Source organism: Prenolepis imparis, unplaced genomic scaffold (genome assembly GCF_030444845.1).
Source record: "Prenolepis imparis isolate NDT839.2.m4 unplaced genomic scaffold, iyPreImpa1.0 SCAF_99, whole genome shotgun sequence".
NCBI classification, from domain to species: Eukaryota; Metazoa; Arthropoda; class Insecta; order Hymenoptera; family Formicidae; genus Prenolepis; species Prenolepis imparis.
In genome coordinates, this window is record NW_028141257.1 from 12,909 (window position 1) to 27,890 (window position 14,982).

Genomic DNA, 14,982 nt, shown 5'->3' on the forward strand with positions numbered 1-14,982 from the left:
CGCTTGCGTCATCTCTCTCGCGTGCGCCTCGCGCTCTCCTTCGCGAACGCCTCGCGTCATCTCGCTACCTAGCCATCTCGCATTATCTCGCGACCGCTATCTCTCTCCTTCGCGTCATCTCGCTACCTAACCATCTCGCACTATCTCTCTCGCTCTTGCATATACGCCTCGCTTGCGTCATCTCTCTCACGTGTGCCTCGCGCTCTCCTTCGCGTTCCTCTCTCCCCGCGGACCCCTCACCCATAAAGCTTCACGCGGTCTTTGGCGGTTCCTCTCTCCCCGCGGACCCCTCACCATCAAAGCTTCATGCGGTCTTTCGCGGACGCCTGCCCCTCCCCGCGGACCCCTCACCTAAATCGCGGACGCTTCCCCCTCCCGCGGACCCCTCGCGGATCTTAACCCCGCGAACGCCTCCCCCTCCCCGCGTGACGTCATCCCCCTCCCCGCGTGACGTCATCCCCCTGCACCCTGGGTTCCCCTCGCCCCTCACCCCCCTCATTGCCCCATGGGTTAGAACCGGCCTAGTATTACTACTTACATCCCCCCCAGCGTTGACTCTGCCACGTTCCGGGATATCCTCGATGAGATATCACTCATCGTACAGAGGAGATTCCCCGAACCCATTGTGGTCGCCGGGGACTTCAATGCCAAATCGGCGCACTGGGGTTCCCGGCGAGCGGACCATAAAGGCAGGGTCTTGGAGGATTGGGCAGCGGTTCTCGGCCTCTGCATTGTCAACCAGGGGTCGAGTAGCACCCTAGTCAGGCCGCAGGGGGAGTCCATTACTCAACATGGGCTCCCTCTGCGGCGGACAGGATTAGTGACTGGCGGATGATGGACGAAGAGACCCTCTCCGATCATTTATATATTCGGATGAGGGTGGACATCACCCGCCGAGGGGTGCTAAACCGCGCCCAAGGGGGGGACCTACTTAAAAGGTGGGCCCTAGCCAAATTGGACTCCGACAGGCTGGTGGCAGCCATGCTCTCAGCCACCTGGCCCGGTGCAGAGGCACCGCAAGGCATTGAGGACCAGGTGGCATGGCTCGGGGAAACAGTAAGGAATGCTTGCGATATCTCAATGCCCCGAGCCAAGCCGAGGCCGCAGAGAGCGGCGTACTGGTGGACGGAGGAAATTGCGGATCTCAGACGCACCTCCGTCCAAGCCAGCTTTAAGAGAATGAGGAGGCGCGGCCTCGGCGATAACGACGAGGGCATAGCAGAGGCGCTCGAGCACTACAGGACATCACGTAATGCTCTGAGCGCCGCCATCAGAAAGTCAATGGCGAGGTCCTGGGACGAGCAACTCCAGGACCTCAATGCGGACCCTTGGGGGCGTCCATACAAAGCAGTGATGAAGAAACTGCGAAGATGGACGCCCCCTGTGACGGAGGCACTGGACACAGATGTGTTAGATAACATATTGTCGACCCTCTTCCCACAGTGCGATAGGGTTCCCGAGTTATATATAAGGGAACCCGTCGCGTGGGAGGAGGATTATGAGGTGTCCAGTGTCGAGTTGGCCGGAATTGCCAAGAGGCTCAGAGCCCGGGATAACAAAGCCCCGGGGCCAAATGGCATTCCCGGGAGGGTCTGGCTATATGCCTTGACGCACCTGTCGGAGCCGATCAAGCGGCTGTATACGGACTGCTTAAAAGCAGGGGAGTTCCCCCAGTCTGGGGTAAGGCCTATCTGGTTCTTATCCCTAAAGGGGGCAGAACGGACGGAGCGCCTTCCGCGTACAGGCCCATCTGCCTGCTCGATGAGGTCGGTAAGCTCTTTGAGCGAATTATTGCCGACCGACTCGTCAGGCAGATGAGGGAAGTGGGGCCGAACCTCCACGAGGAACAGTTCGGATTCCGCGAGAACAGGTCAACAACGGACGCGATTTTACGCGTCCGCCATCTCGTGGAGTCCGAAACTAGCGTGGGCAGGGTGGTGATAGCCATCGCGTTGGATATCACTAACGCGTTTAACACTCTGCCCCGGGGAAAGGTGAGGGGCACCCTCATAGATCATGGCGCCCCTCTATACCTCGTGGAGGTCGTAAAGGCCTACTTCCGAGACAGAAGCCTGGAGTACCGGGATAAAACCGGTACTCAACGCGGAAGGGCGGTGTCGTGTTGTGTCCCACAGGGGTCAGTTTTGGGCCCACTGCTGTGGGACATAACATACGACAGTGTGCTCCGTTCTACCCTCCCCCCGGCTGTAGTGTAGTCTGCTATGCAGACGACACTATAGTCCTGGCCGGGGGGAATAACTGGGGGGACGCGAAGAGAATGGCGGACCTGGCGGTGGCCTGTGTGGTGCGCTCTATTAAGGGTTTGGGCCTTAAGGTGGCTCCCCATAAAACCGAGGCCATTTATTTTCATAATGGTTCTCGGGGGAAGCCACCAGGGGCCCATGTTATCGTGGACGGCATCCCCGTCCAGCTGGGGCAGAGATTAAATACTTAGGACTCTGGCTGGACGGAACTTGGCGTTTTGGCGACCATTTTGATCGTCTGGCAGTAAAAGCCAATGGGGTAGCGGCGGCACTTAGCCGCTTGCTGCCCAACCTTGGCGGGCCAGACGATCGGGTACGGAAGCTGTATGCGAACGTGGTAAACTCAGTGACCCTTTACGGGTCACCAGTTTGGACGGACGCGGCGATGGCCACGCGACGTATTTTAAAGACGTCCTCCGCCAAATCCAGCGGAGAGTGGCCATTCGCGTCGTCCGCGGATACCGCACAGTTTCGCATACAGCTGCCTCGGCCCTGGCGGGATTGCCTCCCATGGAGCTCCAGGCGTGCACCCACAAAAGGGTGTACGAAAGAATTAAGGAGCTCCGTGGGATGAACTTCAGTGTAACTGAGAGTGTCCGAGGCGTCGTCAGAACGCAAGCCCGACGACGCATGATCGAGGAGTGGGGGGACTACCTAGAAAATGTCCCCCCAATAAACTCGGGAAGAAGAGTCGTCGGGGCCGTGAGACCGGTGTTAGACGAGTGGGTGGATAAGTCTCACGGCAGGATATCGTTCCACCTTACACAGGTGTTCGCCGGACATGGGTGTTTCGGCGAATACCTGTGTAAGATAGGGAAGGAGCGCACCACGAGGTGCCACCACTGCGAGGAGGACAGGGACACGGCGCAGCACACGCTGGAGTTTTGTCCGGCGTGGGCAGAGGAGCGCCGTGTCCTTGTCCAAATTATCGGGGAGGATCTGTCGCTCCCGACCATCTTAGCAGCGATGGTCGGGAGCGAGGAAGCGTGGGAGGCGGTCTCCTTCTTCTGCTTCAAAGTTATGACGCAGAAGGAGACGGCCGAAAGAGAGCGGGTGAGACGGGGAAGAGGGGGGAGACTCCCTCTCGCCCCTGAATCCAGGGAGGAGAGGAACGACCCTTCCTGGCTGCCTGAGCGAGGAAACCGCCGTGGTGGTGGCCGGGGGCGGGTCGGGCCCGGGGGTGCGGTGGCCGAGAGGGCACGAGAGAGAGGTGCCCGTGGTAGAGGGGGCGGCGACAGGGGCGGCCCGCCAAGGCGGGGACGCGGAGGCGGACCCCCTCGTCGCAGGAGAAGAAGACGCCCCCCGGAGGGGGCGGAGTAGTAGACTGGAGATTGGGCGTGGGGCGCGGTGCCCCCCTCGCCCGATGTTAAGTAAGGAGGCCCGTTAGAGCGGAGCAGTCCAAGGAGGAGGGCGGGTGCGGGTGTCGCCCGGCTGGCGGCCGCACGGTGTAACCCCTGCGGCCGGGAGTCGGGCGGCATCTGCTCCCGCCCCTGCCGAGTTCCTCCCCCAGGGGAGGACCTCGGCGGTGCCCCCAGGCCGATGGTCGGATCCCGTAAAGGGAGGGAACCGCGACCTGGGGGCACGGGGGATCACAGGGGCCCAGAAACACACTTGGCCCCATTGCACGTGGTCCCCCGGGAAGGGACGCGGCAGCGGCTGCCCTCTCACCGGTGCCATAGAGCGCCGGTGGGAGGGCACCACTGCCTGCGGTGAGGACTCCCCCCCTTCTGGGGGGAGCCCTCAGGAGAAGAGCCCCCGGAGCGTCGGCCGAATCTCCCGTCTCTTTAGGGAGGGTGAGGGAGCCCCGCTTCGGGGGCGGGGGGTGGCGACTCGAGCGGGATCACTCGAGCCGTGACCCCGCCCCCCAAACTCTTTGGGAGGGCGTGACGTGGGGGCGGTCCCCCTGCGTCACAACCGGGAAAGGACCGCACGACCAATTCGCGGGGGAGAGTATCCTCCTTTCGGGGAGGACGCTCTCCTGAGAAGGTAGGGCCAGGGGATGGCAAGAAGTCATGCTCGGCAGTTCCTTGCCATCCCCATAAACGCCAGCGAAGGCACCCGCTGTGGTTTTAGTGACGTAGGTCTTGGACCCCATCGTCGATCCACACGTGAATCGATGATGGGGGACAAGGAGTCCCACATAACCCTCATCCCCTACCCGGGGGTGAGTGGTACCATGAGGTTTCCACAGCGCAAAAAAAAAAAAAAAAAAAGGAGTCTGTCCTGGGACCATTGTTATTTAGTTTATACTAGTAGATATACTAGGCCGGTTCTAACTCAGGGGCAATGAGGGGGGGGTGATGGGCGAGGGGAACCCAGGGCGCGGGGAAATGACGTCACGCGGGGAGGGGGAATGACGACACGTGGGGGGGGGGGGGAATGACGTCACGCGGGGAGGGGGAGGCGTCCGCGGGGAGGGGGAAGCGTCCGCGATTTTGGTACCGGGTCCGCGAGGGGTCCGCGGGGAGGGGGAGGCGTCCGCGAGGTTAGGGTCCGCGAGGGGGCCGCGGGGAGGGGGAGGCGTCCGCGAGGTTAGGGTCCGCGAGGGGGCCGCGGGGAGGGGGAGGCGTCCGTACGACGACAAGCGGTATATCATACCTGAAACCACTGATACATTACCGTGGGGACATTATAAAATACTATTGTAAATAATAGAAATATATTTGTTGTAAATATGTATATTTTGTAAAATATGTAAAAACTGTATATTATATGTATGTATATTATATGTATATTAGTATGTATACCATGTAAAATATAAAATTGTATTATTTATAAAGATTATGCGTTAGATGTTTTTACAATATATTATTTGTAAAATAAACAGTGTACAGATATTTTAAATAAATGTTTATAATACATTATTTTTATGTATCCATGAGTTGTGTGATTTATCCAGTCCCAACCATTTCACATAAACATCATCGCCTTGATCGAGGTACGAACGTGGTTCGAAAGTGGTTCGAAGGTGGTTGATCGAGGTTAGGTTCAAAGAATTCTTCTTTGAACCTAACCTCGATCAACCACCTTCGAACCACATTCGAACCACGTTCGTACCTCGATCAACCATCTTCGAACAACTTTCGAACCACGTTCGTACCTCGATCAACCACCTTCGAACCACTTTCGAACCACGTTCGTACCTCGATCAACCACCTTCGAACCACATTCGTACCTCGATCAACCACCTTCGAACCACATTCGTACCTCGATCAACCACCTTCGAACCACATTCGTACCTCGATCAACCACCTTCGAACCACATTCGTACCTCGATCAACCACCTTCGAACCACATTCGAACCACGTTCGTACCTCGATCAAGGCGATGATGTTTATGTGAAATGGTTGGGACTGGATAAATCACACAACTCATGGATACATAAAAATAATGTATTATAAACATTTATTTAAAATATCTGTACACTGTTTATTTTACAAATAATATATTGTAAAAACATCTAACGCATAATCTTTATAAATAATACAATTTTATATTTTACATGGTATACATACTAATATACATATAATATACATACATACAATATACAGTTTTTACATATTTTACAAAATATACATATTTACAACAAATATATATCTATTATTTACAATAGTATTTTATAATGTCCACGGTAATGTATCAGTGGTTTCAGGTATGATATACCACTTGTCGTCGTACGGACTTAGAGCAATTTTTGTCTCGCGAATGGTGTATACTTCGTGCAATTTCGATCTTATACAAGACTGACTACGTATCATTTCAATATCATCATTCAAACACCTTGTATAATCGTCAAACGTTATCGTTCTCGCGACGACGTTACTCTTGACACCTTTTACTTTTTTTTTTTTGGTATCTTTCTTGCCATCCACTCGCAAGGCATACATTTTTGCTCTAAGCCCTACAAATTCGGTCATTATCGCGCCGTTGTTTTCGTCTTTCATTAGACCGGGTACCTTTTTATTCACGAGCAGTATACCGTACGCATTGTCCACAGCGTAATCGCTCGTATCAAATTTGCTCACATCGCGCTTCATATTCTCATATACATCTTCGCATTCAATGTGATATATTAGGCTGTCTGTGTCGGTGTACATTACCCGGCATCTGTCACGATACAGCGGTGACATGTACTCGTGATGAAATTCGTATAAACACGTTTTGGAGATGTCGAGTACGCACATGTCGACATAGATTGGTTTATAAAATTTTACCTCGAGTTTGCGTAATTCGACAGCGATTAGATTTTCAGAAAAAAAATGCTTCTACTGTGAAAATTTGGTTTCGCAATCATTGCCTCTGCACCGTATCGTCCATCCCAATGTGTGATGAGTTTTACATCGACATGATTATGCACATTTTCCATCGTCTTGCCAAATACCGCATTATTCATAATTTGTATAAATTTTTTTTTCAAAATCATTTTTCGCGTGTGTTCGAAATTTTGTATTAAGTTCGATATAATTTTGGACCCATGGAGATTGAGTGAATTGTAATACGCGATGTATTTTTGTAACGTGAAGGCCGTGTCGCATACATTGCTGCAGGATGCGGTAGTGTATGACATAACGCTTCTTATCATATAGCGTTGCGAGAAGCTTATCTTCCCGCTTGCCGGGCGGTTTGTCATGTGTCGGGCAAAACGGTAGGTCAGTGTGCGTGTCGTGAAGATGTTGTGGATACTTTAAATCTACTTCGAGGATATAGCCTGTATGCGAATCGAGCGCTATTGATGAGATGTTGAAATTAGATACGTCGTCGACCCATCGAAAATCTGCATATGGCAATGGTTGGCACATTGCCCATCTGTATAAATTATTTACATCAAAATACATGAGATATGATGATGGTTTCGATGGATCGTACGACTGCATGTACTTGTTATTAGCATGAGCGTATCTGTTGGAACATTGACTTAGACCGCCGCGTATACCACGTTCGATAAACATAACCATGTCGATATCGGTTAGCAATTCGAACGTAATATTTGTATGTTTTAACATGGCGTCCCATGTATACCCGGGAAGAGTATGATAATACGCGGGGTCGAGTCCATAGCTTTTGATACAACTATCGCGAAAATTTTCAAAAATATCTACTAATAACAAGACATCAATTTTTAAATATAAGTCGCTATATTCACCTAGCGTTCGAATGGAGAACCGCTCCCATACGTTTTCAGCGGGCGCGTAATCGTTCTCGGATACTGTGTCACCGGTCAAGGAACTGTAGAATGATTCGCGCGGCGGTAAACACGTATCTTGCAACTTGTCGACACAGTCTATATATTCGTACGGAAAGACGCCCTTCCGTGTTAATAGATTGAAATTTTCAATCGGTAAATTTTGAAATTCCGAATGTACAATTTTGAAATTCCGAATGTACAATTTTGAGTTTGTCTTTATCCAAAAAAAAAAAAAGATATCAATTTATCGAGACTTGTCGTGAGAGATTTATATGAATCGATGAATCGTAATTTTATGCAAGCTTTCCAATCTTTGTCATCGTTGGTACTATTGACAGTTTTTGTGAATGATATATATTTTTCTTTAATTATCGGAAGTAATTCAATGCTCCCTTCAAACGCTGTAGCTATATCCTTGATAATGAAATGTGTGTCATAACTTGATAAATTGTGAAAAACTATCGGAATACAAAAAGATTCTTTATAATTTAGATTACAATTTGAGTGCGCGGGACCTCTGTACCGCCCGGTCAGATGGTAATGATCACGTACGCGTGTATCGTCATCTTGCATGAATGGTTTCTCACATATATGACAATGCGTCGCGCTATGAAATTTTTCCCACACGTCAGATGTTAAATTTACCATGGGGACGTTAGTTGCTAAAATATTCTTTACGCGTATCGCTAAATTTTTAAGTTGTTCGGAAAACCACGAAATGCAATCTACACTACGGCGAGAATAATACTCGGATAACGAATCGTCATATGAGCAATGTACATAATATGCTATACTAAATACTTGGTGATGTTGGTATAAATTCTTTTCTTCTTCCTTCTTATTCGTCTTTGTCAGCACACATTTGAGGTCTGCGTATACGACAAAAGGAAGTCGTTCTTTGCGATTAAAGTTGTTGAACGCGAGCCACTTGTCCTTATCGCTCGGTAACCGGATAGCGCAGTCATTCATCTCTCTGCAGTCTACCATATGTGTCTGCAACTTGTCCTCAGACCCGAAATAATGCAAGCATCTGTAAAAGATAATAGCAATTATAAACACTTTATAATTATTTTATGATTATTTAATATATAATTTGCAATAAATATACATACCGATCACAGATATATGTCTTGTGACCATGTTTGCTCAATTGCGAGCTGACAAGCTGGGGTAGATTCTTTATCCAGGCGAAATGTTCAACACTATTGCTGTCTTGCATGTACAACAAGTTGATGTGTCTTTCTTTTCCTCCCCGAGAGACGTATCGGGACAATGTTCTTTTCTTCGATACTGTACACATTTATCAAAATGTCATTATGATGTTCAAATTTTTTAATTTGGTTCAACGTCATCGGAAACTCAATGTCCTGGAGTTTCAACACTGTTGTGTAATGTGGATACATAGATTTGCGATCCGCGTTTCTTTCAGCGGGATACAGTGCAGCGACCACAGCCCACGCAAAACATGCAGTGTCTTTTGATTTCACGTTAATCACTGCTCTCTTCATCATTATTTCTCGCGGTAATTTAATGTGACATCCCGCACGCATTGGATTATACTTGTTTATATTTACAATTAATTGATTATTCGCGACACTGCCCAACCACTATCATGTTCTTGAAACTCTTCGAGAGATGCTAGCGTGGTCTCCATAGCGCGTTGATCGTACCATTCGCGCAAATCAGACGTGCGAAAGATTTCACAGTTTTTCGTATTGATAGTTTTATTAGCGCGTTTATCACCCGACACAAACTCGCCATTAAACATAATGTTCACTTTCACACTAGTGTGTTTTTGCAACACTTTTTGCACGTGTCCGATCACAATGTCTTTGGCCTCCTCTAGAAATTGACGAGGTTCAATGTGATTATAGTTTATTACCGCACCAGTCAAGATGCGGCTCTCGAACGCCGTATCAATCTCTCGCCATATGAGTCCGACGTCTCGCGAACTGCACCTTCCAGCACCTGCGTGTATAAAACGTCTGCGTACCGAATTCTTCAACCCTTCGAGACGCGCGATTTGGGAGACAAGCGATTGTCGAACTCCGATCGGTAATCGTGGACGTTTTATTCGACTTTGTTCTTTCAGTGATTCGATGTATTCGTCACATTGCTGCTCCCACACAATATATTCTTCCACCGAATTCACCCTTGCGGATTGCTCTAACAAACTTGCTTCCAATTGTGCCATATTTCTTTACTTGAGATGTACTTCTTGAACCTCTGACAAAGATATTGACATAGTATGCCTCTTTATCATCATTTTTATTTAATCGTAGAGATCATTGGCACTTGAGTATGTTGCACTTTGTGATTTTGTTGCGTACGAATGATGTATCGACCTTGAAATTGATACATTTTTGCACATTTCGCGAGATTCATCTCAAGATGAGAGCGGCCATACATTGGCGCTCGAAAATTTTAATTATGTCGCATTTTCTTGTGATTTTGTTACATATGTTTTGAACACCTGGGGATGATATCATAGCAGCCGTACATTGACGCTTGAAATTTTGAATATGTTGCATTATTTTACATTTAATATTTCATTGAGAATGATGTCATAGCAATCGTACATTGACGCTTGAAATTTTGGATATGTTGCATTATTTTACATTTAATATTTCATTGAGGATGATGTCATAGCAGTCGTACATTGACGCTTGAAATTTTGGATATGTTGCATTATTTTACATTTAATATTTCATTGAGGATGATGTCATAGCAGCCGTACATTGACGCTTGAAATTTTGAATATGTTGCATTATTTTACATTTAATATTTCATTGAGGATGATGTCATAGCAGTCGTACATTGACGCTTGAAATTTTGAATATGTTGCATTATTTTACATTTAATATTTCATTGAGGATGATGTCATAGCAGCCATGCATCGGCGCTTGAAATTTTGAATATGTTGCATTATTTTACATTTAATATTTCATTGAGGATGATGTCATAGCAGTCGTACATTGACGCTTGAAATTTTGGATATGTTGCATTATTTTACATTTAATATTTCATTGAGGATGATGTCATAGCAGTCGTACATTGACGCTTGAAATTTTGGATATGTTGCATTATTTTACATTTAATATTTCATTGAGGATGATGTCATAGCAGTCGTGCATCGATGCTTTGATGATTGGTTAAAAATAATTTTGTGTCAGCAATAATCCCCACCCCATTGCTTTGTATCAATAAAAACTTGTAATAATGATTTAGTATTGTATCAATCACTTATGTGAAAGGTTCTTTTACAAATGTACTCCGCCAGCATGAATTATTACGTTCCAAAACAAGAAATGTCTAAGAATACAAGTGACAAGTAAGTTTCGATTCTTTTTTTTTGTCAAAATAAAGATTTTTAAATAATGATTTTTAAATAATTTTTGAAATATTGTTCTAATTATTTTTATAGCATTCAGCGTGCGACTCGTATACTTGGGCGAAGATATGCTCTAACCGCAACATCCTATAAATATTTGGAAATAGGAATCAGCGTCGGAATAATATCCTATGTGGAATTGGCTCTCGGTGATAATCGAGGCAATCAAATAATATTACCCATTGAAACCTGGAAATCTCTAATGCGGAAACGAGTAGACATTGAGCAGCTAACTGAAACTCCACTATGGATTAGTGATCTAACACTCAAAGCGGTTAACATGTATACTTCAAAAATTATAAAAATTACTTCATCTGATAATTCTTTGTACATGAAACCATCAACGTTACTACATTTATTCGATTTCGACAAATGTATTGATCATATGTATTCCTGGCTTTGTGAGAATACTCATAGTGTTAATGAAAAATTTAAACAATTTGTAAATATTTTACAATGTGATAATATCCGCGATGTGAGCAATGCCGCAAAGGTGATACGTGATAGTAATATGTTTAATAGCGAATCACTTATAGATTGTGAATTGATAACTTGTGCTATAAATGAAATTGTTTATAATGCTTGCAACAAATAAATTATTTTACTGTTAAACTGTGTGTTTAATTATTTCTTTCCCGCCCCTGTTCTATATGTATATGAATAGTATGTATATGAATAGTATGATGTGCACATGCATTATCAGCAAAACTCTTCAAAAAATGATGAGTTAGATGATACTCCAGTTAGAACAGAGAGATGAAGAGAGATGTAGAATTAAAATCAAGAGGGGAGCAACATTATAATATGTGTCCCATCATAAAGTTTCTGATAGTCTTGAATGTAAAATGGTTAGAGAAGTTGTAATGGATAGAGAAGATGTGGTGGATGATGATGATGATGTGGTGAATGATGGTGAGATGATAGTGATTGATGATATATCAAACGTTGATGATATATCAAACGTTGAAATGGAGCGTGAAAAGGCATTAAGATATAAAGTTGAGCCAGTAACTTCGGTAGTGAAGTTGTTAAAAAATCGTGAAATTGGTCAACGAAGTCCTAATGCAAAATCGTTGCATCAGTTTTTACGAGATCATGAAAAGAAAACATTGGGTGCCTGTTCTTGCAAGCATTCGTGTTTTATGACATATCCCCTATATTGTTCTCCAAAAAAGCACAATCTTCATCTTGGCGTTTTTTGGAAGAGGTTCCATTGGGTGGACTAATATTTACGCGTTCAATAAATCTGACGTCAAAAGGCTGAGATTATCATGTAAGTTATAAATTAAATTAAATTAAATTAAATTAAATATAAATCAAATTATCTATTAATTATAAATTCTTAATAACATTTTCTGTTATGCAGGAGTCCCCGCCCAGCAGTCCCCGCCGCTTCTCGCAGCCACCATCGCGCTGCAATAAATTTTATGATTATATTATATTTTATATTATATTTTATATTTTATATTATATTTTATATTATATTTTATATTTTATATATTATTATATTTTAAATTTTAAATTTTAAATTCACACACACACACACACACAAACATTTTGTAAAATATACACACACACACACACACACATAGTTATATAATAAAAATTATTTTAAATATTTAAAAAAAAATGTATTTATTTTAGAATAGGTCCTCTCTCCTTCCTCATCCTAAAAATATTAATTTAAAAAATATAAAAAAAAAATATTTAAAAAATTCTCTCTCGCGTCCGCCTCTCGCGCTCTCCTTCGCTGCATCAGCTCTCGCGCTCTCAATCGCCGCATCATCTCGCAACATCTCTCTCTCGCTCTTGTGATATCTCTCTCGCGTGCACCTCGCGCTCTCCTTCGCTGCATCAGCTCTCGCGCTCTCCTTCGCGTCATCTCGCTACCTCTCGTCATCTCGCGCTATCTCTCTCACTCTTGCATATACGCCTCGCTGCAACACCTCGCGCTCTCAATCGCCGCATCATCTCGCTACCTAACCATCTCGCACTATCTCTCTCGCTCTTGCATATACGCCTCGCTTGCGTCATCTCTCTCGCGTGCGCCTCGCGCTCTCCTTCGCGTTCCTCTCTCCCCGCAGACCCCTCACCAACAAAGCTTCATGCGGTCTTTCGCGAACGCCTCCCCCTCCCCGCGGACCCGTCACCTAAAATCGCGGACGCTCCCCTCCCCGCGTACCCCTCGCGAACCCTAAAATCGCGGACGCTTCCCCCTCCCCGCGTCCCCCTCGCGGACGCTCCCCTCCCCGCGGACCCCTCCCGGACCATAAAATCGCGGACGCCACCCCCTCCCCGCGGACCCCTCGCGGACCCTAAAATCGCAGACGCTTCCCCCTCCCCGCGGCCCCCTCGCGGACCCTAACCTCGCGGACGCCTCCCCCTCCCCGCGGCCCCCTCGCGGACGCCTCCCCCTCCCCGCGGACCCCTCGCGGACCCGGTACCAAAATCGCGGACGCTTCCCCCTCCCCGCGGACGCCTCCCCCTCCCCGCGTGACGTCATTCCCCCCCCACGTGTCGTCATTCCCCCTCCCCGCGTGACGTCATTCCCCCTCCCCGCGTGACGTCATTTCCCCGCGCCTGGGTTCCCCTCGCCCATCACCCCCCCCCCCCCCTCATTGCCCCTGAGTTAGAACCGGCCTAGTATATCTACTTATACTTATGCGATTTCGGTGACATAATCGATCAATGTAAATATAGTTATTATGCGGACGATCTGCTTATCTATCTACACTGCCCGCCAGATAGAATTCGTGAGAGTATCGACATTGTAAACAACGAAATCAAGATTATACAATCCTGGGCAGAAACGAACAATCTTCTCCTGAATGATTAAAAGACTAAGGCGATGATTGTCGGGAGCGCGAGATACCTAAATGCCATAAATTTTGACAACATAAATAACATTCTGGTGTGTAAAAATGCTGTTACCTTCTCAAGATCAATAAAATACTTAGGCATGATTATTACTAACACTCTGGACTGGAATGAGTATGTGATCAGCTGTGTGAAGAAGATAAACACTACTTTATATAGATTCAAAATATGCAAAAAATTCCTGCCTACTTTCTGGGCACATTGATGTTCGAATATTAAAAACCGGAAGGCCTAATTATCTATTAGACTCTTTCACGTTCAGTTTCGGACTTGACATCCGGACCACAAGAGTGTCATATCAAGTCTTCGTTTTGCCTCATTGCAGAACAGAAAAATACAAAAATTCGTTTGCATACAGTGGCGGAATTTTGGAATGAGCTTCCTGAATCAATCAGGAAGCAATCTAGTCAAGCACTTTTCAGTAACGCCTTGTATGATCACCTTATAAGCCGTCTAAACGAGTGCTCGCGATTTTAGTCAATAAGTCAATAAGTCAGCACATCAAATTTCTTTGTTGTTCTCGCTAGCATTGCCCATTCTCGAAATCACTTATTTTGTCTGTTGTATTTGTTTTGTTTTTTTGTTTTTTTTTCTCTGTTCCTTATTATTGTTGTAAATTCACAATTATAATTACGGGTTACCACATGTACCAATACTAAAGTATAGCTTTACCACTCGGGTACAAACATCGAATTGATCTTTATGTAAGTATATTGTATACTGTTGCTTATTGCTCTCAAGGGAGACATCCCAGAGCATAAATAAATATATTCTCTCTCTCTCTCTCTCTCTCTCTCTCTCTCTCTCTCTCTCTCTCTCTCTCTCTCTCTCTCTCTCTCTCTCTCTCTCTCTCTCTCTCTCTCTCTCTCTCCCTCTCCCTCTCCCTCTCCCTCTCCCTCTCCCTCTCCTTCTCCCTCTCCCTCTCCCTCTCCTTCTCCCTCTCCCTCTCCCTCTCCCTCTCCCTCTCCCTCTCCCTCTCCCTCTCCCCTCCCCTCCCACTCCCCTCCCTCTCCCTCCCTCCCTCCCTCTCTCTCTCTCTCTCTCCTCTCTCTCTCTCTCTCTCTCTCTCTCTCTCTCTCTCTCTCTCTCTCTCTCTCTCTCTCTCTCTCTCTCTCTCTCTCTCTCTCTCTCTCTCTCTCTCTGAGAAGAAGACGTGTCAAACATCGCTCTGCAAAAGTGATAACTTTTAAGTGGTTATATAGTGAGGGAGAGTGACGAAAAAGTATTGAAGTAATAGTTGCATAGACCGGGAATTGACATGAGTG

General features: G+C 46.3%; 1 protein-coding gene across 1 annotated transcript; it reads left to right on the top strand.

Annotated features, from left to right (window-relative positions):
• The first annotated feature begins 834 nt into the window (after positions 1-834).
• Positions 835-8,941, top strand: LOC145947557 (uncharacterized). Its single transcript, XM_083057351.1, has 5 exons — positions 835-1,680; positions 1,815-2,094; positions 2,510-2,662; positions 2,746-3,317; positions 8,879-8,941. Exons 1-5 carry the CDS (start codon positions 835-837, stop codon positions 8,939-8,941), a joined length of 1,914 nt encoding a protein of 637 aa, XP_082913477.1.
• The last annotated feature ends 6,041 nt before the right edge of the window (positions 8,942-14,982 follow it).

Bases quoted from the DNA above. Each gene is read 5' to 3' on its own strand.
- LOC145947557 (XM_083057351.1), top strand. From the start codon at position 835: ATGGACGAAGAGACCCTCTCCGATCATTTATATATTCGGATGAGGGTG. The intron at 1,681-1,814 runs GTAAGGCCTATC...CTCGTCAGGCAG, and splicing joins GGGAGTTCCCCCAGTCTGGG to ATGAGGGAAGTGGGGCCGAA. The intron at 2,663-2,745 runs GTATTTTAAAGA...TTTCGCATACAG, and splicing joins CGCGGCGATGGCCACGCGAC to CTGCCTCGGCCCTGGCGGGA.